This window comes from Mustela nivalis (assembly GCF_964662115.1).
Source record: "Mustela nivalis genome assembly, chromosome: 9".
NCBI lineage: Eukaryota > Metazoa > Chordata > Mammalia > Carnivora > Mustelidae > Mustela > Mustela nivalis.
This window is the reverse complement of record NC_139028.1, coordinates 75,291,863-75,317,998: the sequence shown is the minus strand read 5'-3', so window position 1 is coordinate 75,317,998 and position 26,136 is coordinate 75,291,863. Positions and strand designations below refer to the sequence as shown.

The window sequence follows — 26,136 nt, the reverse complement described above, 5'->3', positions numbered from 1 at the left end:
ACAACTGAGCCACCCAGGTGTCTCCTAAAGATTTAAGCAATCTCTGCACCAGTGTGGGGCTCCAACTCAACCTTGAGATCAAGAGTCACATGCTCTTCTGACTGAAGCCAGTCAGGTACCCCATGTTTTCATTTGTTAATACTTACATCTTTGGGGCGCCTGGGTGGCTCAGTCATTAAGCGTCTGCCTTTAGCTCAAGTCATGATCCCAGGGTTCTGGGATCGAGCCCCGCATCGGGCTCTCTGCTCAGCAGGAAGCTTGCTTCTCCCTTTCCCACTCCCTCTGCTTGTGTTCCCTCTCTCGCTGTGTCTCTTTCTATCAAATAAATAAATAAAATCTTAAAAAAAAATACTTACATCTTTGATGTATCTGGAGTTTATTCTGTTTTGAGGACTGAATTATGGAGCCAATTACTTTTTCCCCATGGCACCCAGTTGTACCATTGTTAAATAATCCATCTTTCCTCAACTGACAAAAACTATACTTTTTTCGTATGCTTACTTTCAAATGAATTTGGTTTTATTTCTGCACTTCCTGTCAAATTCCATTAATCTGTTCATTCATGTTCTAGTTTCACACAGTTTTATTTAATGTGGTTTGATAATGTAGTTTCACTTTTATATATTTATAATTGAGTACAGTGGTATACAGTGTGGCATTACTTTCAGGTGTAAAACACAGTGATTCAACAAGTTGATACACTACGCTATGCTCACCACGAATGTAGCCGCCATCCGTCACCAGACAGTGTTATTACAGTATCACTGACTATAGTCCTTATGCCCGTTTATTTCTGTGGCTTATTCATTCCATAACGGAAAGCCTGTACCTCCAGCCCCCCTTCACCCATTTTGTCCATTCCTCCTATTCCCTGCCCTCTGGAAACCATCCGTTTGTTTTCTGAATTTATAGGTCTGAGTTTGCTTTTTGTTTGTTTATTCATTTGTTTTTTTAGGGTCCACATGTAAGTGAAATCGTATGGTTATTGTCTTTCTCTGTCTGACTTCTTTCTTTTTTTTTTTTTTTAAAGATTTTATTTATTTATTTGTCAGAGAGAGAGGGGGGAGAGAGCGAGCACAGGCAGACAGAATGGCAGGCAAAGTCAGAGGGAGAAGCAGGCTCCCTGCGGAGCAAGGAGCCCGATGTGGAACTCGATCCCAGGACGCTGGGATCATGACCTGAGCCGAAGGCAGCTGCTTAACCAACTGAGCCACCCAGGTGTCCCTCTCTGTCTGACTTATTTCACTTAGCATAATATCGTCTAGTTCTATCCATGTTGTCAGGAATGGTATAATCTCATCCTTTTTTATGGCAGAGTAATATACCATTGTATGTGTGTGTACGTATCTCTGCATATATGTATATATATATGTATATGTAGAGAAGGAGAGAGAAATATATATCATATCTTCCTTATCCTTTCATCTATCAATGGACACTTGAGTTGCTTCCCTATCTTGACTATTGTAAATAATGTTGCCAATAATGTTGCAATAAACCTAGAGCTGCTTACATCTTTTTGAATTAGTATTTTGTTTTCTTTAGGTAAATACCTGGTAGAGAAACTACTGGATCATATGGTATTTCTATTTTTGATTTTTTTGAGGAACTTCCATATTGTTTTCCACAGTGACTATATCCATTTACATTTCCACCAATATTGTACGAGGGTTGTTTTTTTCCCACATCCTCACCAACATTTGTTATTTCTTATACTTTTGATTCCAGCCACTCTGACTGGTGGTTTTATCTCATTGTGGTTTTGATTTCCATTTCCCTGATGATGAGTGATCTTTTCATGTGTCTGCAGCCCTCTGTATGTCTTCTTTGGAAAAAATGTTTATTCAGATCTTCTGCCCATTTTTAAAGCCAGATATTTTTGGGGGGGAGGTGCTGAGTTTTATAAGTTCTTTGCATATTTTGGATATTGGATAATAACCCTTTATTGGATATATCATTTACAAATATTTAATTTGGCTAGTCTTCTCTCTCCACTTCCCTTTAATCATTATTATCTTTCCAACATTTTCTGGCTATTCTTGACTAATTAGTTTTCATTTTCATAGAATCAGCCTGTATAAGTTAAAAAGTTATTTGATTTTTGGGGGGAGGGTATTAAATTTATGGGTTAATTTGGAGTATTGGTCTTTTTTACAATATTCAGTTTCATATCAAAGTATTCTTTATTTAAATAACATTCATTTAAAAATGTAACATGTTTATGTTTAAATAGTACAAAAGAGAATATGATAAAATGTAAAAAACCTTTCAGCTCTGGCCCATATACTCTCTGTTTGCTTTAGAGACAATGAGTTTCTGGTATATGTTCATAGAGATATTCTATGCACAAAAAATGCTCTTTGTGCGTATAATCATTTGACTTTGCTTTTCCCTACCCAACAATACATACCAGGGAACATTTTATATCAGTACATATACATCTGCCTTATTCTTTTTAATAGCTGCCTGGTATTGAACTATAACAAAGCAGCCTGAATTTTTAGTATGTTCCCTATTGATAAAAGATTGCTTCTTTCACTTATTTTTATAAGCAATGTTGTAATGAATGTACTTCCTCATATACCTTTGTGTGAGAATATTGTTTAAAGACTAACTCCTAGATACAGATATCCTATGTTGAGTTATAAAGAAAATATACACTCAGCAATGTGAATATAGTCAACACACTGAATGGAACACTTAAAAATTGTTAGCGTAGTAAATAGTATGTTATGTGTTTTTTGCCAAGGAATTAAAAAGAAAACTTTCAATTTTGACAGATATTGCCAAACTGCCCTTTAAATATTAAGGCAACTTACTAATTATAGCCCATTTAGATTTGGCTTCTGTTTGCCATGTTTTGGGTCAGTTCTAAAAATAGATTTTTTTTTTTTTTAGCAAGTTAAATAATCTATATGTTTTGAGTTAGATTGTCCCCCATTTCTCTCAGAGAGAGATTTTTCTGGAAAAACTCCAGGGATCAGTGATGCTCTGAGGGAAAACTGCAGAGGTTGGGAATTGCTGCTAATAGGCAGGCTCTGCTTCCTTCCAGCAAAGGCAGCCCGCGCCAGTTTTAATAAAGAACAGGCATTGCTCAGTCACTCCGGCTGCCTGTCCTACTGTGATCTGGATTTGTTTGAAGACTCAACTGAAAGCAAACAAGAGGCTTCATATGACTGAAGCCACACCTTTCAAAGGATGTTCTAATTTCCATATCAAGTGTCTGTGACTGAGAATCTTTATTTAAGTTCCTTCCGGGTCCCCACCCTTACAATTACCGTAGTCCTCTCGATCGCATGTCCACTTGGGCACAATCCATGGAGTTAAGCCTTGAATGTGATGGGAAGGACAAAGGAGGTATGGGTAGTGATATCAATGTGAACCAAACAAAATCGGGGCCCCGCTGGGGGCCTTGGGCAGATGGGTGATCTACCTCAAAGGATCTACCCAACCTGACTCCACGAAGCTTGAAACGCACCACAGGTCTTTACTGACTGTTACCTGAGGGGGCAGCAGAGGGTAAATGACCTCACACAATGTTTTGCAAAGTGGACCGCTAAATATTGCCTTCTGATGGCTCTTCCTAGAAATTCTATTAACAAAAAGTCTTCTTTGGGCCTTTCCTTCTCTCCCCAACTTCTGCTCCAAATGGCAGCTGCTCAAATATGTCTCTGCACATTCTGTAAAATTCTAATACTGTCTCAGCTTCCCGGCCTTCCTTCTCCCCTCACTTCTCTTTCCTGGTCTTCACTCTCTGGAAGCTTCTGTGGAGCACATTGTACCTCTTCCAGTTGCATTTCCTCCCAATAAAACCAAAGCATCTTAGAAGGTGGGAGGAAAAGAGGATGATAAATCCTTCAAATTTAATTTTTTGTCCCAACAATAAGAGTAATAATGGGCTTACCCGTTGACAGTCACTATATGTATATGTTTCCACATATTAATTCCTAACCAACATATGTAGATCATATGCTCATTATCACCATTTTGCAAATGAAGATCCTAAGGCTCGGGGAAGGTTGGGTAACTTATTCAAGATCAAAGACTTAGGAAGCCACGTTAAAGGGTAAGGGAGCAGGTGGCAAGGGCAACTTGTGGTCCCGACAGTGCTCTCTATGCCCATATCCTATCTCTCTCCTCTCTTTTTCCAAATCCTCATGCTCGGGTCTAGTGATGCTCCCCTTGTCCCATTTCAATGGCTGAACCAATCTAGACTTAGCATTTTCTTGTCTAATCAGCTTAGCTCTGCATCCTGGGGTTCTGTTGAGAAAGGGTGGGGGAAGAGATTCAGATAGGAGAACATAGAAAAAACTATGTGACTCTGGAGAAGTGGTGGGGTTAGGAGAGGGGGAAGAGTGATAACTTGTCCTAGTCTGATGCCTTCCAGTTACAGCTCTCATGAGGCTTTTTGCACTAAATATTAACTTGTGTTCTCTTAAATTCTATTTCGTCCCTACAATAAAGTCTCCTTTGTTCTTGAGTTAGTTTGAGTAGGTTCCTGTTACTCATCATCAAGATGCTTTATTAGACCATCTCCTTCCTTAGGTTGAGAGCCTTGTCTGCATTTCTAGCCACCGGCTGTTTCCCATTGCATACGGGAAGATCTCCTGGTTTTAGTTGCTGCTAGACCTTGCTCTGGAGGTGGCATTGACCTAGATCCTAAGGACATACAGATAATGCTGTTTCAAGGAAGGGGAAGAGTCTGATGACAAGAATAGGGTTGGGATGTGTATGGAGTTATGTTGTGGCTCCTTTTTAATATGAGGGTGTAGTTAGTTACTGTCCTCAAATTGTTTAGGGTCAACTTTGGGACAGAAGGTTAGGGCATATGGGGAGACGGCATTGTTCAGCAGGGAAAGGAGGAGCAGGCAGGGGCAGAGCCTGGGGGATGCACTCTGTGGGTGTTCTCAGGCTGAGGAATGACATGATGAACTTGAACAATTAGAGTCAATAGCTTTCCTAGTGCCTGCAGGGACTCTTCCATTTGAGGACAACTCCTGATTTTACTGATGAGGAAATGAAGACCCAAGAATGAAACCATGGCAATGATAAGTAGCATTCAGTGAGCACTTTCTACAGGGAAGGCTCTGCTCCAAGCACTTTACACATATCAGTACACTTAGTTGCCATGGTAACCTTCTGGAGTGGGCACTATTACCACCCTCATCTCATAGAAGAGGAAACTGAGGCACAGAGGGGTTAAGTGACTTGCCAAAGTCACACAGTAAGTGATGGAGCCAGGATTGAAAACAGGAAATATTAATTCAGAGCCAATGCTTTTAGGTCTATATAGTCCTACCTCTCACAAGTACTAAAGATTATGGGAGCCTTATTGTTCTAACAAAAGCTGGTCATGAGCGAGTGGGTGGCTTTCTCACACAAATGAGGCAGCATGTCACAATCCATAGAAAACATGAGAAAAAAGGTGAGGGTTTTAATTAGAGGAAAGCAATCAAATTTTAGAAACTCAAAAATCAGGAGAAACAAATGTTCGATAGCCATAGTTCTTTGTTTTAAAGGAAACGAGAAAAGAAAATTCTCAAACCCTTCCTGTGAGTTCCTGGAGCCCTATACACTATTTTAACTTAAAAGAAAAAGAACACCCGCTTGTTCATTGATTCTTATGCCACAGGTGGTTTGACAGTCCTGCCAACTAGCTTAAGTAATCTGCCAAAGCGAGGCCTCCCGAAATGAAATGATCAATGCCTATTTTAGGGTGCACCATTATCTGGCCTTTTATGGTTGGGGAAGTCTCGAGTCTTGACTTACATGTTATATAAGTTAACTATAACTTACATGTTCAGACTGATATGTTACATAAAAGCCAGAGTGTTTTTTTCTCTCGGGCATTTTCCATGAGCAAGTGGTCATTCAACCCTCATGGTTTTATGCAAAAAACATTCATGGCTCGCTTTTTCATGAGTCAGTCCAGATAGGTGTTGAGATACCTATCTCAACGCGCGAGAGATACCGTGTTAGGTGCTGGAGATATTAGGCGGACATCCAGAAACACAAGACATTGAGCCGATGCAAAAGCCTAGCTTTCTCCCTCCTACTTCAGACACAAACATGTTAGACAAAATGTAATGGGCAAATTTTTAAAAATACATAACTGAAAACTTAGACACATTTGGAAAAATCTCCTGGATGCCAGCACTGGGGGAGAAAAGTCAAACCCAGAGCAGCAAGCAGGCTGGCACCCAGTGGCCTGTGGGGGCCGCGGACTAGGATGTGGGCCCCAGGGGCAGGGGCCGAGGTTTCACACCCACATGAGGGGAGAAGGGGAAGACTTGAGCTGGCGGGAGAGGAGATGTGGGAAGACGCCGGTGGCATCACGCTAGACATTTTGAAGGGCTGTCCTATTTGCAAACTGGGGATAGGGCAACATTTACCAGTTACCTTTAGGAAGACCACCCGGAAGCTTGTGCTCTATCTAGGCCCCTGAGTAAAAATTCTCCTTCAGGGATCAGAAGCCTTGGGCTTTCTGGTGCGCAAGAGTAGAGTCCATATTTACACTGGGGGCTCAGGGGGGAATCTCCAAGTTGAGAAAGGACATCAAAATGGGAGTTGACAAATGAAAATATGCTGCCCCCCCCCCCACCAACCAAGAAAACATCACAATTTGAGCACAGAGGATGCCCACTGGAAAAAAAGAAAGGCATCTGCTGGACGTGAGCGAACAACCCAAAAGCAAAGGAGGAAACAATTTAAAGGAAGACTGGTCCCTAAGACCCCACGATAATAGAGTAATCTGAATGAGATAATTAGACATGTTTAATATTGAAGATATAAAAGAAACCATAACAAAGCGACAGAGTGGGCATGAACAGAAGCAGAGGTGGGTTTGAAAAGGAGACTCCAGCAGTGAGGAAAACCAAGTTCTTGCCTTCAAGGGACACACTTTCTACCTGGGAGACAGAAAAGGAAAGAGTGGGGACATTCCAGTCTAGGGGAGGGTCTGCACAGGGAGCTAAGGATGCCCAGGGAAGGGGCTCCGGACCCAGCTTCCCCACGTGATATGGAAACTAACATGTGTCTCTCTGGCCATGAGGGACAGGGGCCATGAAAGCCCGGGGTGGTTCAGAAAACGGCACATCAAGGACTGCCACAGTCCAATGCCTGCACGCCCCCAGCTGACGCACAGATTCCCCTGAAGTCCGAGCACCTTATATGGGAATAGGTGTTCATGGACCTGCCTCCTTCTCCCCACCTGCGAATTTCTCCAGCGTGGAGATAAAAGGCCCTCCATTGAACTCATCTCATGCTGGGCCACACTTGCTCTCCTTCCCTCTCCTCTCACATCGGTCTTCTCTGGGTTCTTACAGCACAAGCTCTTTTCCACCGCGGGGCCTTTGTACATGTCATCACCCTTCAGAATGACCTTTTCCTTATGTTTTCATCTTTGGGGACTCAGCATGATGGTCTCAGGGAGACTTCTCAGGGAGATATTTCCTGGGCACCCTAATTCCAAGGTCTCTCCCTAACACTGCTTTCTGTGTCCCTTCTTGTCAGTTTCTTCTTACTTACTCTAATTTTTAATTATTTAACTAATTTCATTCTTGTCTCCCTGCTAGAACGCAGACTCCATGCAGGCAGGGAATCATCTGCTCACTGCTGTATTTGTAATGCCTGCCATTTAGCTGGTGTTCAATAAAGTTGAGTGGGTAAATAAATTCAGTCAAGAAACATTCATGAAGCAGCTAGCACTGCCCAGCTCAAAGGAGAGGATGCTGGAAACACAGATTGGAGCTTTGCAGTTTAGTGAAGGAGACACATCTGACAAGGACTTAGAGTAAATGCAATGGTGGCGATGAAGAGGAGGTACTGGGTGCTGTGTGAGCTCCCTGCAAGGGCACCCGTTTTGTACAGAATCAGAGAAGGCTTCCAGGAAGAAACAACATTTAAGCTGAACCTGGAAGGATACTTAGGAGTTCACCAGGGGAAGAGGAGCTGGAAGATGTTCCAGGCTGGGGGAAGACCCAGATGCAAGAGTGGCATGGCTCTTTGGGGAGACTGAACATGGTTCTGGATGGGCAAAGCTTACAGCTGCAGCAAGAAATAAGACGGGAGAGGCAAGACAAGGCTGGGTCATGCTGGGGTTTCTAGCTACGATAAGGAATTTGAACTTGGTCCTAGGGTCTGTGAGGACATCTTAGTCAGAGGGAATGGCCTAATCTGATTTATGTTTTATTGAAATGTCCCTGGAGCAGTGTGGAGAAGAGGAAGAGGACTGGAGGCAGGGAGATCAGGAAACTAGTGCAGGAGATGAGGATGGCTTAGATGGGGCCGTGGGGATGGGGAAGTGAACTGGATGAATTTAGGACAGAAGGCGAGAGGTGGGGCAAGGGACAGAATCCAGGATGATGCGTACGTTTCCAGCATGACTAATGTGGTGAACAGGGTGCCATCTTGGGGCCACGTCTGGCAGAGAACTAGACACCTAGTACACACGCCAGAAGTGTGTGCTTGATAACATGCAATGGACTCAGTACAACATCTTCATAACAGTGAGTACACACCTGCTCACTGTTAGTGCCTGGGGCTACCTACACATATGACCGCCATTCCCTACGGCCTCACCTGCCTTGGGTTGCCAGTTTGCGACTTATCAGTCTGCTCGAAGCTCCGTAGTTCTAATCCACACTCCCTGCTCCCCACCAGGACACCATCTCTCTGCAAAGACCTGGGCCTTGCGTCCTTCCCCGACCCTCTCTGACCACCAGTGTTTTGGCAATAACGTTACTGTGATTTTTTATTAATTTTCTTGGTTGTTTTGTAGTTATAGTAACAGTAAAATTTATACTCAATAATATTATTACAATTTTCCCCTACTAATGGGATTATTATTTTTGCTCATTTGTGTTTGAAAGCCATTAGCATAGGATTTACCTCCAACAATATCTACTGTGATTTTTAATGCCCTTGAAACTTGCCAGTGAGCGATAGGTCTATAATAAGAGAATGCGAGTAAGCATATAAATGTCTTTCTTGGGAAAAGAGGGCGTTTTTTTTTTTTTTTTTTCATCCTGTTGGACTCAGGTTCTTTGATAGAGAGATTGGTAGGATATAAGGCATTAAAGGCTGAGAACACTGTGTTAGTTTGTAGATGTGTTCAAACAAGTTCCCCGTTATTCAGAGGACACTTTTATATTCTAGGAGGATTCATATTCTTGCTGCTTTTTATGTTGTTCCTTACCTGACTTACAGAAAAATATAATAAATTCTGTGTTTGCAGGGAACAATATTGAGGACTCTGAAATGTCTGGAAGTGAAGGGATCTGGAAATCACTCTATCTGGCTGACTTTCCAAGGGGCTGGGGGGCTGGATGCACTGCTGGTGGAGCTCTGGAAATAGGGATTATCTCAGAAGCTGCTGAGAGGAGTTTCTGTGGGGCAGCTGTGGGGGCCAGGGAAGTGGATGGGCAGGGCTGGCTTCAAGGGCTGTGCCCAGCAGCTTCCCAGGGTCCCATGCTGTGAAATTCACAGTATCACCACCTTAGAATTCTTAAATCTTGAACAAGTGATCCCACTTTGCATGAAGCCCTGCAATTTATGTAGGTGGGGCCGTGTACAAGAGGGAGGCAGATTTGGGTTCAAGTTCTAGTATTCTCTAGCTATTGACTGTGCCTCACTTGCCTTATCTGTAAAATGGGGATAATGCTATTGTCTTCTCAGACCAGACGTGAGAGCTAAAAGTAGACACCTAGCTCCAGGGGACCTGAAAGGCAGCGACACACCCTAAGATATGCTCCGTGGAATTTTAAATCCCTTGTGCAGTCCTCATCATTAGGTTTATAATTATGATTTAATATCAGGAATACTACTCAGCTGGGAGAGGCAGACTGTGTGGCACAGAAGCTAATTCCATGGTTAGGAACACGCCAAGCAAAGAATATTTCCCAGAGGGGGACAATCTAAGGCTGGGGGTCCTATCCATCAGCTTCCAACCTTTGTGCTGCTATGACACATGATAAATAGGTTTTTTTGGCACAACTGGTCTCAGCTTCTCATGACTCATACATGATTCTTTTTCCCAGAAGTCTCTCAAGAAAGACAACAAAGGAGACTGGCATTATTATCAAGATACCCTTGACCTTGATCTAATTTATTTGCAAACTTTAGTATTTCAACTATTATTTGTAACAATTTTTTTTTTTCTTTACCATACCACACAATGGAACTCAATAAGCCAGTGTACCACCATCCTATGCTCAAGACCCAGGAACATTGACCCTCATGGTCCCCAACAAAGGACCCTCCCTCATGACAGGCTGGACAGACCAGCACCAAGCTCAAGCCCTCCATGGCTTCACAGATGTCTGTTCTGTGCTGATGCCTGAATGAGCGACGCCAGTCACAAGGTACTCTCCACCAGAGTCAGAGAAACACTAACTAGTTGGTTGGATGCCCTTGTGATGAATAGCGTGCAATCTTAAGACATCTGGTTAAACGTTTTTCCCCAAGAATGTGGAAAAGGTTTTAAATCATATTAAGAAGAAACATAAGCTAATTCTGGGGCATTTCTGGACTCGGGTCCAAAGGATTCCTCAGGGGATTATAGAAGGAGTCAGGGTGACCTCTGTTGCCTTCAGTTTAAGGCCTGTGGGCAGCCTGGAGTCCCCATAGGCGACTTCAAAGGGAAGCACTGGGGGGCCCTCAGCTGCGCTTGCCCTCCTGTGCCGCTCAGGCTTGTGGGCACGTACACATTGTGACACCTGGGCCCGTGTCTCCAGGGCCTCCTGCAGTCTCGGATGTGGGACAGCCTGGTAGTGACCTGTGCTGTGAAATGACCACAGCCCAAGCGTGGTTTGCGCCTTGCTGAATCCCTCTTGAGCAAGCGTGCAGGCAGTGTGCCCTGGCTGCCCACAGAGCTCTCTCAGGCCTGAAGGATTTCCGTGGGCGGCCACGGCTGAAGCTGGCCCGTCACCTCTCCGCAGTACGGCCGTGAATGGCCACAGAAAAACTGCAGCTCTTCTTTCCAGATCCCTCCCCGCCTCTTTCTAGTGCTTTCCATGGGGGGACAAAATAGCAAGGTCAGTCACACAAATCAGAACGAAGGATGGGCGATTCCTCCCTCATCTCTCCACTGGGATGCCTGGGGACCTACATGATGGCACACTTCCTGGGCCCATGTCAGGTGGTGCACGGACGATGCTCCTGTGCCATCTGTAACTACTGTGACTAAGGACCCATGAATTTGTCCAACACCTCAAGGCACGGTTACAGAACGCACGTGCTGATAAACAGTTTGTTTTCATGGTGATTTTGAATGGCGATCTTGGTTTAGACAACTTGGGTGTCACTCCCCTGACCCCGGCAAGGATCATAGCAAGAAAACTGAGAGCCAGCCACTCGACTCTCCGGAGACCAGAGATGTCGCAAGTCACCCGCGCGGCCCCAGCAGCGGCTGTTAGCACAAACTGGGGAAGACACAAATCCGGTCAGGGAAAATCTGAGACCACAAGAGGGGCCTGTGTGTCTCTGTCCTCAACTCGACTTAATTTCCACCCCCTTCCGCCCCAAACTCAGCAAACAGATTCTGCTTCCTAGGGCGCCGATCTCCCCGAACACTGCACACCGTACTATAAACTTCTAACCCCCAGAGATCTAACCGATGCTTTGACTCCGTGCCTGGTTTTGGGTCATTCTGTGATTGTTTTTCTTACCTGTTGCCGAATTTCTTCTTCCATTTTCACGGGTGAGCCCAGTTCTGCAACTTGTTTGACACCTTCACTGGCGTAGCCTCCATACTCCCACAGCACGTAGTTCTTGGAGTGGGATCCACCAATGATTGCAGACCAGTGATTGGCCCGACCTGGGAAAGCCAATCAGGGGGCAGGGATCAGTGTGGCTGTGGCGAAAACACGAGCCCCTTAAATGCTGGGAAGAAAGTACAATTCAACCATCATTCCAACCGCGCTGGCTAAGCACCCACTTTTGCTAGGTCCTCGGCTCCTCAGGGAGGAGTGAGACCATCTGTGGAAGCAAGAAGGTATTGGGAATCTGCAGACAGGACAGCAGATGCCTGAGTGAGACATGGAGGCAGCCCAGAACGATGACTTCTGTCTGGGAGGGTTTCAGAGAAGGACTTTGAAAGGCTGATCAGATTTGTAAAACAGGATGGAGAGGAGAGGCTATTTCTGGCAGACTCAGAAGCATTAAATAACACTGTGTGTTTGGGGAGCCATAAGCAATCTAGCATTGCTGTGTCACCTGCTGTCAGGGGAGAGGTAGGAAGCCATGCCAGGGAGGTAGGAAGGAGCCTGGTCACGGATGGCGCTGCTCTAAATGCTTCCGGAGTTCGGATGTCATTTGAAAGGGTCTGAAACCACTGAAGGGTCCAAGCAAGAGAATGTCATGATTGTATTTGAATTTTAGATAAGCCATTCAGGCAGCAGTGTGAAGAACGCATTAAAGGGAGCAAGACGGGAGTGTAGGGCTGTGGTGGGAGAGCACGGAGTCAAGGGTAGAGGGAGTGGGTGGTGAGTAGGCCTGGGCCATTCTCAGAAATGAGCCCGGTTGACTTCCAGCTGGCTTTTCAGTGCCTTCCGGGATGAGGGGCAGGTGAGCTGGCCGTGTGAGAGGATGGGGGCAGCAGTCTGGATATGTGGAAGGGACTGGTCCACGGTGGTCTGCTAAGGATCACCAGGGAGGAGGCCCGTCAGGGGTGTAGGAGGGAACCAGAGGGTGCCGCAGGGGAGAACAGAACAAGATCTGGACAGGACCAAGACAAAACTAATGGAGGGGTTTTCAAAGTGCCAGGGGGAGGAAGGAGGGGAACAGAGAGTCAGAATCAGCACTGCACTGAGTTTGTTTCTGCATGTGATAAGTATTGATACACGCACACACATGTGCACACACACATGCACATATACACATACATAGAATACGTATACACACATATGATATATACACATAATATACATACATAGTATGTATACACACACACATATATATGTATTAATTACTGGCTAAGTAACATACAATTCATCATAACACCAGTTCAGCTCTCAGCCATTCTTGGTTGGCTAATAAAGGCATGACTTAAAGAATGTTTTCAGGCACAGTACAGAGGAAAACTGGAACTGGGTGGACACAAGGGACACATAAGCTTACCACCCGGTGGCCCGCAGTGACCGAACTCTCTGCTCCACCCATCACAGAAGAAGGCCCTTCTGAACAGGACCTGATCCTCATTTACATCGGCTCCCTGCTACTCCAGAGCCCTCTGCTGCAGGGGCACATCGAGAACTTGGGCACCAACCCCCACTCCCAACCTGCTGAGGGCAGCCATACCCTTCCCCACCCCCCCACTGGCAGGCAGATGACATCACTAGGTCAGCCGGCCCAATCGCTTGCTCATTATTTCCCATACATCAGGGAAATGCAAACCCTGGGTTCATCCATCAGTTCTCTAGAGAAGACAGACGGATGTGCGGCCAGCTCTTCCCGCAGCTCACTCCTGAGTGAGTAGGCTGTCCTAGCTGTTGTCTAACCCAGGAGCACTGCTGGTGTAGGGGCAAGGGCTGGGAGCCACTCATGACCTTCGGTTCATGCTGTGAACACAGGGAGACCAGGTTTAGCATCTCTTGCTCCCTCTGCCTTGTTCCGCCGAAATGCCCCCTTTTCCCAGACCCATCCTACCTGCCATTCTGTACCTCCTGGGCTTAGCACATGCTGTTCCCTGTGGTTCTCTTCCTGCTAGGCTTGGCCAACTCTCATCCCTCCTTCATGATCTATTCAGAAGTCTCTACGGTCCCCACCAGACTGACTTGCCTCCTGTTTCCCCACAGCACAGATAATGTGTATGGTCCCTGCTGCAGGTCTGTCTCCCCACCAGACTGTCCCTGAGGACGCCTGTCTTCAGCGCCGTGTTCCCAGCACCCAACACTGTGTCTGATGCACTGGGAGTGCTCAGTGCATGTTTTCAAAAAATTTTCATCCAAACAATCAAAGGGAAAGGTAGGCAGTATATGTGCTCGAAACATTTGGGAGCAGGCTTGCACAGATGTGATTCAATGTGATTAAATTCAAGTCTCAGCTCAGCAGAGTTCCTGACACCTACTGGGCTAACACACTCCGCTCACCTGCGTGCTGTTAAAAACAAACACTACCAACCAACAAAGAATGGCATTGGCCTTACAGCCGGCAGACAGGGCTTCACACGCCAGAGCTGCCACTTTCTAGCTAGGTCAACTTGGTCAAATTCCAATTATTTTGCTCCCCTGAGTCTCAGCTCCCTCCTCTGTAATTCAAGGCTGATAATGCCTATCTTACCGACCTATTATAAGAATTAAATTCAATTTCTAAAAGCTGAGATAATATATGTGAACTCACTACTGGCACATAATAGACACTCAGTAATTACAGTTTCCTCCTTTCCTCGTTGTTAGGGAGGCTACAAAAACAAGTAAAACATGAAACCCGCCTTTTACTCAGTACAGAAGACAAGAAATCTACATACGGTGGGATAAGACAAGAGACTAGGAACGGGCACAAACCTAGGAAGCTGAAGGGATGGACCCAGCTGGGTCTTTCTGATTTATTCCCTCAGCTTCCATTTACTGTGTGCCAAGCACAGTGGCAGGTCCCGGACACTGACAGAAATTGGACAGGGGCTTATCCCCACAGTCTGGGGGCGGGGAAACAGATGGTTCCGCGGATTACTTACAATCCAGCAAGGCCAGGGATATTACAGAAACAAGAACACAGAGTAGCGGGGATGGAACAGCTCACTCCAAAACCCCCGAATCCAAAAAGTCCAAGTCCAAAGGCACGAATACAGAGAAGCAGGTGCCTCAAGAGTAGGTTCCGTCTTTGCGGTTTCTTACACTTAAATAATACGTCATTGTCCACCTTTCTGATCAATTCAGTTGTTGATTTCCTACACCGGTCTTGCAAATTGCCACATTAATTCAAATTTCAACCCACTGAATGACATCAACCACATAATAGATATCTGACTGGCACTAGGCTAGGGGGAGGGACCAGACTCTATCCTACCTGGGGGGGACAAAACAGGAACCCATGGAAAACAATCTGCAACATTAGGTAGGGCGATGACTTCAGGTGCGTGGCTATGAAAACTTTAAAGAAATGTACAATGCAAAGTTCTCCATATTATTATGGACGGAAAGCATAATGGGAAGCCACAAAAGGAATCCAACTATGATGGAGGAGCAAGGAAACTTTCCCAGTGGAAGGAAACTCCCACGGGAAGCCCAGCAGGACAGGAGAAGCAGGAATTCCAGTGATAACATAGATAAGAGGACTAAATACCAATTAGGTGTCAGGTGTAATGCTTTCCTGGACTAACCCTCAGTACACCCTCATTTCATCTTTTTAGCTAAGAAAACTGAGACCCAGACATGTTGACAAAGCTGCCAAAGCTTACAGAGCTAGCAAGGGTCAAACTGGGGTTCGAACCCAGTCCGCCTGACCCTAGAGCACACGCTCTTGTCCCTATATCGCACTGAGAGGTCAGGAAGGAGAGGACACTGCTGGGGGAACTGGAGGGATTGAAGGCAAAAAGAGAAGATAAAAAAGAAAGTCAGGACTAGGTTGAGGAGAGTGCTGAGTGCCCACTGTGAGAGGGGAAGACATGATGGAAGTTTCCTTCAGGGAAGAATCATACGATAATAGTTCACATGCACTGAGCCCTTAGTAAGTGCCAGGCACTGTGCCAAGGACTGAACTACATTATTTCCTTAAACACTCAGAAAAAGAGCTTCCTCTGACACAGAGGCTATCAGGCTCCCCATATTTCACAGGAGGAAACCCAGACTCAGAGAGGTTAAGTGAGTTAACCCAAGATCACAGAGTCAATGAGTGAGGACACTGGGATTCAAGGTCAAATCTGCCTGGGGCCAGAGCTACGCTCTCCATCACACCACATCCAGGCCACACCCAGTCGTGGGAAGGTAGAGGCCCAGGGTGAGAAGATCGGTCAACACTCCCTGCGTGAGTGGTGTAGGGTTGGACTTAGGGCAGTGGGGAGGGAATGCAGACACAGGATCAGAGGTATGAGCCAGTAAGAGGGAAGCTTGGATAGACTGTGGGAGATAGTTTGGGAAAGCAGTTAGAGCTCTGGTGTTTGAATCAGACCATTGTATATTCTAGGCTCAATTCTGAAGCTCAATTCCAGATTGGACAAGTCAGTAATCACTCTCAAACTCGGTTTTTTCACCTGGATATTGACATGAGAGTGTAGTGAGGGTTACCCCAGGAAAGCATCACACCTGACACCTAATGTGTTATTCTGACGCTAAAGTCCATGAAGTCTTGAGTAGTGGCTGGAACACAAGGTGGGCTTCATAGATCTCAGCCAGCTCAGTTAAATATGAAGAGGATGGACAGGACAAATCCAAACAAGCTTCTGGAAGACAAGGGAAGCAAAAAAGATCTGAGCAGGTGATCAGAGGGCAGTTTGGCTTAGAATGAGAGGGTAGAGATGACAGAATGTCAGATGCAAGGACCTGAAGCTGAAAGAAACACCAGGAGGGAATCCTCTAACTGGGACTCAGCGGCCTGAGAATGAGTTGGCTCATCAGACCCAGTTAGCTGGGACACGGAGAAGTGCAACACTGGGCCCCAGCATCCTCCAGGAAGTAAGGCAGGAAGGAGAGGGAGAAACCACAGGTACTGGGAGGCCTGGAGAGAAAGAAACAATGTATATGCCTTGGTTTTCTTATATGGATGCTCAGGGGGGCTACGGCTGAGGTCCTTGGTGAAACACTAGGGCTTCAGCCTGGGGAGCAGGGGCAGAGAAACAAGACTACTGCCAACCTCTTTGGCTCCCAGGTAGGGCCAAAGCTCTTTGGCTTAGCATGCCTCTCTCCGGTTCCAGCAGTGTTCTAGTGGCCTATACATACCTGCGCCTAGATGTTTTTTCCCAATAGTTTAGAGGACGCAAAAATGAGACAGAGGCAGGTGGGAAGCTGGGAGGAAGAAATGATTAGACATATAAGTTTGAAATACTGATGGGCAACCAGGTCTGAAAAGCTCTGACGTCCTGAATGTGTGTGTTGTAATCTCACTTCTGACACCTTTTCTGCTGTCACTGCTGGTGTTACGTTACCAGTGGCATGTAGACAGATTCTCTGAAGTTTTCTACCTATGGCAGGCATTTGGTGATAGCCCAGTTTTGCTGGCCTGCTTTGCCAGTGGCGGCCTTCCCCTGCCAACCTCAGTCCAGCAGAAAGTCACCCATGCATTTCCTTGACATAACATTCATGGCATTTCCCTGGAGAACGTCCTACAGCCTTGATGTCTAGACTGTGACAACCTGCCATTATCCAACCTCAGCCTCATCTATTGTATCTCAGCAAATCTTGATTTTTTCCTCTGGTTGGGTCTTTATGGATCTGCTATAATTGCTGCAAGGAAGCTTCTCCAGTCCCTAAGTCCTGCTGGCTGTCCTCCTTTTATGTCTAAGAGGATAACTTGTCACTTAACTCTTCCGAGAAGACGCAGGTCAACCTATCCAGACTTATCCAGGCACCATGTGGCTAGTGACCAGCAGCAAAATGCCGTGGACCTGCCAGCTCTATTCATAAAAGTTGTCTTGGATCTCACTTCGCTCTTGCTCTTGCTGTTCTCACCCTAGGCTCACTTCCAGGATCTGCCTGGGTTTTGACGCTTTGGATTTGGCTGCAGGACTTGGCTCTTCTGGGTTTGCCCCTGGGTGCTACCCAGGACACAGCTTGTACTTGCCCTCTGGCTCTTCCTGCCCTTGGCTGCTTCAGGAGCTCACTCTGATCAAGCTATTCAGGTTTTCAAGATCCTGTCCCAGGATGGCCTCCTGGAAAAAACCTTGCATGGGGAGATCTGTCAGGTTGGCCAGAAATTCTTCTACTTTCTCTCTTTCTGCCTTCTTTACTCAGCTAGCCTTTCTTCTTTCTTTGAGGTCTTAAGAAAAGTGCCACTTTTCCATTTCAGGGAAAACACGTGCACTTAAAGAATTGATTGTATTCTCCTGCATTTCCTCTGAGGCTTCCAATAATAACATGCTATTCTTTTTAATTCATTCACTAAATAAATGTTTACGAGGCATACTATATGCTAGGTTAGAAATCAACAAGCCATAGCCCACTTTTTTTTCCCCAATAAAATTGTATATTTCACATGTTAGTTATGTGTTATTTATGACTTCTTTCCTGCTACAATGGCAGAGTTGAGTAGTCATAAGAGAGACTGCCTGGCCTGAAAACCCTAAAATATTTACTTTCTGGTCCTTTTAGAGAAATTTTGATAAAATCTGTGCTAGTCCATGGAGACTCTGAGTCCTGGTCCTTGAGATGTTCAGTCCAGAAGGTGGGGTGAAGCGTATGGAGGAAAGGTCATAACAGGTAATTCCAATGGAGTGTACATGATACAGCTTTCATAAAGGCAACACAGAGTAACATAAAAACACAAATGGGGGATATTCAACCCAGACTATATCAGAGAGAGCTTCCTGGAGGAGATGACAGCTGACCTACCTTCTGAAGGCTAAGTAGAAGATAACAAGGCAATTAGGGAGAAGGAGGAAGGTATTTATTGTAGTAGGACCAGGATATGCAAAAGCAGAGAATAAGAGAAAACCAGAGGTACATGGAAATCTATAAGGCAGGTCAAGGAAGAAAGAAAGAGAGAGTATTTGTAAAGAAGGAATGATCAATGATGAAGCCAGTCAGCCAGGCAGATCAGAAAGGATATGAATTTCTTAATAAAAAGTTCTTATTTTACCTAGGAAAATATGATTGTTTTGTCTACAGCTTCCAAATTTATATGTGCTCACACAACCTCTGCTTCTCACACTGATGGACTACATGGTACTGGACTAGCCCTCTCAACATAAGGGATGATAAAATTGGGTAAAATGTATGAAGCACCAATTTTCAGAAGTTAGAAAATAGATAGCAAAACACTATGACCCCTGAAAGAAAGGTACCAGAAGAGGTGAGCACCATGTTTGTCCCGGACATTTTCTGGTGTGCGGTATAGGAAGGTGGAACACAACAGAGCATGACAATCTGGCCGAGCTGAGGAGGTAAAGACAGGACTTTAAGGGCACCGAGGTAGACAAGATTTCCTGGTAAGAATGCAAGAGAGGGAGATGCTGCATAAAGAAGGAACTTCAGAAACATGCATAGGAGTCCCTCTAAGTCTTTGACCAAACACCAAGGTGCACATGGGTAGGACAAAACTCCACAGGCTTGGGAAATACAGCTACTGGGGAGCTAGGAGCTGAATGGAGATTGCCTAAGTCACACAATGCTGAAGATGTTGGGGTTCCAACCACCCATATTCGGGAGATCTTGCTGCCTATCCTGAGCATTCAACTAAGACCCTGGAAAAGGCACAATTTAGGAGAAAAATACTTTCACATTAGAGTAAGGACTAGTCTTGACTTAGCCTGACAAAGCTTTGGAAACAAGCCTTGAAAAGAAAACAAGCAGATATACCAGTAAATTAACCATCTGCCAGATGAAAACCCCAAACTCTGTAAAAAAAAAGATAATAAATTTAGTTACTCATCAATGTCCATCAATCAAAAATTATTAACAAATGCAGAAGCAGGAAAATATGATCTATAACCATGAGAAAAAAGAGTCAAAAGAGAGAGTTCCTGAAATGATGGGTAGGTTGATATTACCATATAAGGACCTTAAAACACTACTATCAAGTTCAAGGACTTAAAGGAAGAGATGGACATAATGGGTGAACAGATGAAGACTCTCATGAGAGAAAAAAAAATTTTTTTTTGAGAGAGAGAGAGAGAAAATGTGAGTTCGTGGGGGAGGGGAAGAAGGAGAGGGAGGATCTTTTTTTTTTTTTTAATAAACATATAATATATTTTTATCCCCAGGGGTACAGGTCTATGAATTGCCAGGTTTACACACTTCACAGCACTCACCATAGCACATACCCTCCCCAATGTCCATAATCCCACCCCACTTCCCCCAACCCCCTCCCCCCAGCAACCCTCAGTTTGTTTTGTGAGATTAAGAGTCACTTATGGTTTGTCTCCCTCCCAATCCCATATTGTTTCATTTATTCTTCTCCTACCCCCTTAACCCCCCCATGTTGCATCTCTACTTCCTCATATCAGGGAAATCATATGATAGTTGTCTTTCTCCGCTTGACTTATTTCGCTAAGCATGATACCCTCTAGTTCCATCCACGTTGTCACAAATGGCAAGATTTCATTTCTTTTGATGGCTGCATAGTATTCCATTGGAGAGGGAGAATCTTAAGCAGGTTCACACCCAGTGTAGAGCCTGATGTGTTTTTAAAAACCCAATGAAAAATCTAGAACTCAAAAATATAACATCTATAATAGGATATGGCAAAGAAAATGGTCTATAAACTGAAAGACAGGATAATAGAAATTTAAAATGAAGCACAGAGAAAAAAGATTAAAAAAATAAACAGGATTCTCGTGAACTTTAGAACAACAGTAAGTTGTTTAATGTAAGATTTATGGAATCCTGGAAGGAAAGGATCAAGAGATTGAGTTATTAAAATATTTAAAGAAATAACATATGAAATTGCCCCAAACTTGATGAAAAATATTAACCTTAGGGTCTAGGAAGTCCAATAAATTGCAGACAGGATAAAAACAAAGAAAATTATACTTATGCACATCAAAAGCAATTAATGATGACTAGAGAAAAAGAAAATGTCTTAGAAGCAGCCAGAGCCCAAAAGAAACAAGACAATCAGAAAAACAAAAATAATAATGACTGCTGACTTCAAAACCAAGATAAACCAGAAGACAGGGAAGGGACACTCCTGAAGTTCTAAAAGAAATAAAAAACTGTCAACCTTGAATTCTATATCCTGCAAAAATATCCCTCAAAAATGAGGGTGAACTAAAACAGTTTTTGATAAAGGCAAGCTGAGTGACTTTATTACCAGCATATCTGCTGTATGTGAAATATTAAAGGACTTCTGGCTGAAGGGAAATGAAAACAGGCATAAACTCAGATCTCCATAAAGGAAAAAAGAGTGCTAGAGATGGTAAATACATGCATACACTCCACCTTTCATCTCTTTTTCACTAAGGAGCTTCTCCCTTGCAGTAAAGAGGTTCAAATTTCCTCATGGTGAATGAAAAAATTTTCCTGTCAATGCTCTCTTCCCACAAAGACTGTTTTTTTGTCTTTCCTACACCTCTAGGCTTTTGGGGGGAGGTTAAGCTCACTGTTTCCACTTAGTCTCCTCAAATCCTTTTCTTAGATCCTTGCAACCTGATTCTGAGCTCCCACCTAAACTCATTTATGCCACCCAGTCTTTGAAACTTTAACTTTTACTCCCCTCTATTTGCACAGTTGGACAATTGTGGGGTCAATCAAGAGAACATTACTGTCTGCTTTATTTTCCTTTTAAAAATAAAAGCATATTTTAAATTCAATAAACGTCATCCTTTCAGATGTATCTTTCAGTGAGTTTTGACAAATGCCTGCAATCATGTCACAATCAAGATATAAAACAGCTTTACTACCTAAAAAAAATTGCTTTGTGCCTTTCTGTAGTCAACCCCATTCCTCCATCCCCAGCCCTTGACAGCCTCTGGTCTGTTTTTGGTCCCTACAGTTTTGGCTTTTCAAGAATATAGTATCAATAACTCATACAGTAGGTAGCCCTTTGAGTCTGGCTTCTTTAACTTAATATAATACATTTGACATTCATCCATGCTGTTATATTTATTGGTTTATCCTTGCCTCAAATGTCTCAAAAGAAAAAGGAGATTTTCTACTGGTTTAAGGTCCTTCTTACACTCCTGTTTCCACCATTTACTAAGCTGTGTGACCTTGAATAAGCAAGCTAAGTTTTTTAAAACTCAGTTTTCTCTTCTGTGAAACAGTAACAACAATGGTGCCTACCTTCTAGGGTTGTAATGGGTGTCACAGAAGGACATCCATATAAAAATAGTACAGTTCCTGATACATAATAAACATTCAATAAATGTTTACTTTTAATATTGATATTCCATTTTCTCTGGGGAAGGTAGAGATTGGGAGCAAACTGGAGCATGCGCAGAGTCTATCCATTAGGGTAAGGCAAGGTCTTAGAGGATAGCTGGATTTTCTAAGTAGTCTAGTTAGCTGCAGTGGTCCCAGGGGCAGTCAGCATTGGGAGGGGGCGGGTGTAGAAACCCACTGGGTGAGTGGAACAAATGGTGGGAGAATAGCAGCAGAATGAGTCAGGTGAACAGACAGAAGTTTCCAAAAGCAAGCAGCAGAGCCTCTGACACAAGCTTATAGTCAGCGTTCAGGTTCTATTTTCTGGAGTCAGGTCTGTTTTCTGGAGGCTGACAAGGAAACAGTGGCAGGTGTGAGAACACAACTCCTACTGTCAGTGAGTGTCCACCTCAAGTGTACTGTGCTTCTTTCCATTTACGGCCTCAAGGCCTTCTCTGGAGCTTTGAAAGCCCACTTGGCCAGCAAGCAAGCACCTGGAGTATAGGGAATTGTGCCTTTCTGTAGTCAACCCCATTCCTGGAGACAATCTTAGCCTATGGGGGGGTGGGTGCTAGTGGACAATTCTGGAAGACACTCTGTACGCTTTCCAGAGGTATACTGATGCCAATGACCTCAAAATACACTCAAGTTGCTTCTTCCTTTTTCCTTGTCATTCTGCCCCAGTCCCTTCACTCCTGTTTCCTGGACAACCTTCTACATAAACCACCTGCACCCAAGTCCTTTCCTGAGGCTCTGCTTTTGGGAAAATTCAACATAGCTCATTCAATCAAGATCATGCATACGGGCCCAGAAATCCATAAAATCATAGTCTGGAGATTAAGCAAGAGCCAGCTGGGGCTACCCTTCCTGTTTCTGGAAGCAGAGTAATCTTATAGAATACAAATGATCCTTCAGCACCCCTCCCCCCAAAGCTGTGGGTGTTGATTCTATTGTTCCTGTCATCATAATTGTTGCCTGTTATCACAACAGATATCATCATCACTACAATCATTACCATTTATTGAGCACATACCCTGCAACAGGCACTCCATAGGCATTAGGTAACCCTTCCATTCTCACAATGGTCCTCCTAGGTGGGTCAGTTACCACCCCCATGTTACAGAGGATGTAACTGAGCTGCAAGTAAGTGGCAGAGCTGAAATTCTCATCAGGTCTGTCAAACTTAAGGCCATGTCCCTTCTACTCCAAAGAAGTAGAAAGCCTAAGTCAAGTCCAGATTTAGGTAGGAGGTCATTCTGATGTCACCAGAATATCATGGCTATCACCAGAATCAGCTCTTGGGGTGGGGATGCCAGGGGATAAGTAGGGTGGTCCCTGTCCAATGTTCCAGACAACAAAGAAAGTAGTGACTCTCGATGTTTACGAATTTCTGCCTTTTTGGATACTCAGTCTTCCTAGCCCAGTTTTTCTGAACTTCTGAACTCCTGGTCTATTTGGCTATCTCTAAAATCTAGCCAGTTATCTGATTCTCACCTCAGAGGCAAAAAACATTATCTGAGAGCCCCTCCAAACCCATCCCTGTTGCTACTCTAGAGGCTAGTTATAGGTTTATTGTGTACTGACAAATAGCATCACAGTTATATTTTTAGAAAGAGAAACTTTATTTAAAAGTATCCTTCCAAGCTGACTTTTCTACATAAATACTGTTCTATATGGGAGAGAGGCCATATTTTTAGACAACTTCCAAATACTTAATATACCATTAATACCCAAGTTTGAAGCCTTAGGGAAGGAACCATAGTACTTTGGATGATAAATTCCAGCAATGTTTATCTAATTTAAAAAAATCTAGGAGCTCGTATTTAAAAACTTAGCAGGAACAGTAAATAATGGCTTTGTGTTTTAGAATTCAACAAAAAGAATGGACTTCTCTCCTCCCCATTAGTTCATTTGCAGGTTTGAATCTTAACTGCTAGCTAAACTCCATAAATAAGTCAGCCAATGCTGTTATGTATTTGAAAGTTTTTACGCAGTAGATAGAAGAGGTAGTGAGAAATAGGAACTCCTGAGTATGCACCGGTACCAGGTGCTTTTGTATGTTATTGTCCAATCTACTTTTCTTTTTTTTTTTTTTTAATATTTTTATTTATTTATTTGACAGACAGAGATCATTAGCAGGCAGAGAGAGAGAGAGGGGTGTAAGCAAGCTCCCTGCTGTGCAGAGAGCCCGATGCGGGGCTCGATTCCAGGACCCTGGGATCATGACCAGAGCCGAAGGCAGAGGCCCTAACCCACTGAGCCACCCAGGCGCCCCTCCAATCTACTTTTCAATCCCATTTCATTGATGAGGAAACAGGCTCCAAGAAGATCTGTAACTTGTCAGTGAACACATTGTCAGTGAGTGGTTGAACCAGCATTTGGCTCGTGATTGCTTTGTCTCTGGGGAGGATTTTTTGCTCTGCCAGTGAGAGAGAAGATAGAGGACGTAGGGGGAAGTTTGTTAAGCTAATAATAGAAGCAAAGCCTATTGAAGCACGTCTATATATAGGATAAAAGGGGAGTCAGGCTGGGGTAAAAATTCTACCTCAGAATCGAAGGGGGAGTGAAGAAAGAAACCCAGTATCTTTTGTGACCGAAGATATAGAAATCTCAAACAAAATATTAACAAACCCTCTATCTGGTTAAGCCATATCACAACCATGCAGAGTTTATTCCAAGAATACAAGAGTGGTTTAACAATCAAAATTCAATCAATATGATTTATCACATTAACAGAAAAAAGGAAAAATTATATGTATATCTTCATAGATACAGAATAAGTATTTGATTGTATTCAATACCCATTCATGATTAAAAAAAATACTTAGCAAACTAAGAATACAATGGAAATTTCCTTACATGACAAAAAAATCTATAAAAAACCATAGAAAAATCATTCTTAAAATGAGATATTAAAAGCTTTCCCCTTAAGATTGGGAAGAAGGCAAGAATGCCCACTATTACTAGCTTTTAGCCAGGGAAACAAGGCAATAAAGAGAAATAGAAGGCATAAGGATTGGAAGGGTATTGTTGGCAGAAGATATAATGATGTATGTAAAAATTCCAAAATAATTTTTATATAGGGGCACCCGGGTGGCTCAGTTAGTTAAGCATCTGCCTTCTGCTCGGGTCATGATCCTGCAGTCCCAGGATCAAGCTCCTTATCCCTCTGCCCTTTATCCTGCTTGTGCTTCCTCTCTCTTGCCCTTTCTCTCTCAAAGAAATAAATTAAATCTTTAAAAACACAAACCAAAATAATTTATAAATAAACTAATATAATTAATACATCCATTTAACAAGGTCTCTGAATACTAAGTCAATATGAAAGAAACAATATCATTTCTACATACCAGTGACAAAAAATGAAATTTTCAAATGCTATTACTTGCTAAGTATGAAATATATAGTATCTAGGAATAAATCCAGTGAAAAATGAATGAAGATTTCTTCTCCACAGAAATCCATAAAACATTATTGAGTGAAAAGAGAGTAAACCTAAATAAATGGAGTGATAGAAGATACTTGTTGATTAGAAGAGTCAATAATGTAAAGTTGTCAAATCTCCCCTACTTTGTTTGTAAGTTCAACATAATCTCAGTAAAAATACTAGTGGGTTTTTTAAAAATGAAAATTGAGATCATGATATTAAAATTTATGCAGAAATGTAAAGGACTAAGAAGGGTCAAAATAATCTTGAAGAAGAATAGAGAACTAATGTTCCCAGATTTGAAGAATAGACAAATAGACTAATGAAACAGATGACAAAATACGGAGTCCAGAAATAGACCCACAGACATATAGTCACTTAATACACAACAAAGGCAACACTAATGTAGAAGGGAAAGGATAGGCATCCCAATAAATGATTCTAGCAAACAAAAACAAAAACAAAACTATCTTGACCCCTATCTCACACCATACATGATTTCAATTGCAGATCAAGTCAGCACCTAGATATGGAGGGTAGAAGCAATAAAACTTTTAGAAGCCAATATAGAACAAATTCTTTATAACTGTGGGGGAAGCACAGATTTCTTAAAAGAGATACAAAAAGGGCGCCTGGGTGGCTCATTGGGTTGGGCTGCTGCCTTCGGCTCGGGTCGTGGTCTCAGGGTCCTGGGATCGAGTCCTGCATCGAGCTCTCTGCTCAGCAGGGAGCCTGCTTCTCTTTCTCTCTCTCTCTCTGCCT

At 43.6% G+C, this 26,136-nt stretch overlaps 1 protein-coding gene and 1 pseudogene across 2 annotated transcripts in view; both read right to left on the bottom strand.

Annotated features, from left to right (window-relative positions):
- Positions 1-26,136, bottom strand: part of SPON1 (spondin 1) — a 256,476-nt gene that overhangs the window by 99,514 nt on the left and 130,826 nt on the right. Inside the window, exon 6 of the mRNA XM_082683143.1 lies at positions 11,667-11,815. Coding sequence (XP_082539269.1) covers positions 11,667-11,815 — 149 coding nt within the window. The remainder of the gene's footprint in view (positions 1-11,666; positions 11,816-26,136) is intronic.
- Positions 2,368-26,136, bottom strand: part of LOC309840766 (small integral membrane protein 14 pseudogene) — a 433,613-nt pseudogene continuing 409,844 nt past the window's right edge. Inside the window, exon 3 of the transcript XR_014316527.1 lies at positions 2,368-2,380. The product of XR_014316527.1 is annotated as a small integral membrane protein 14 pseudogene (transcript). The remainder of the gene's footprint in view (positions 2,381-26,136) is intronic.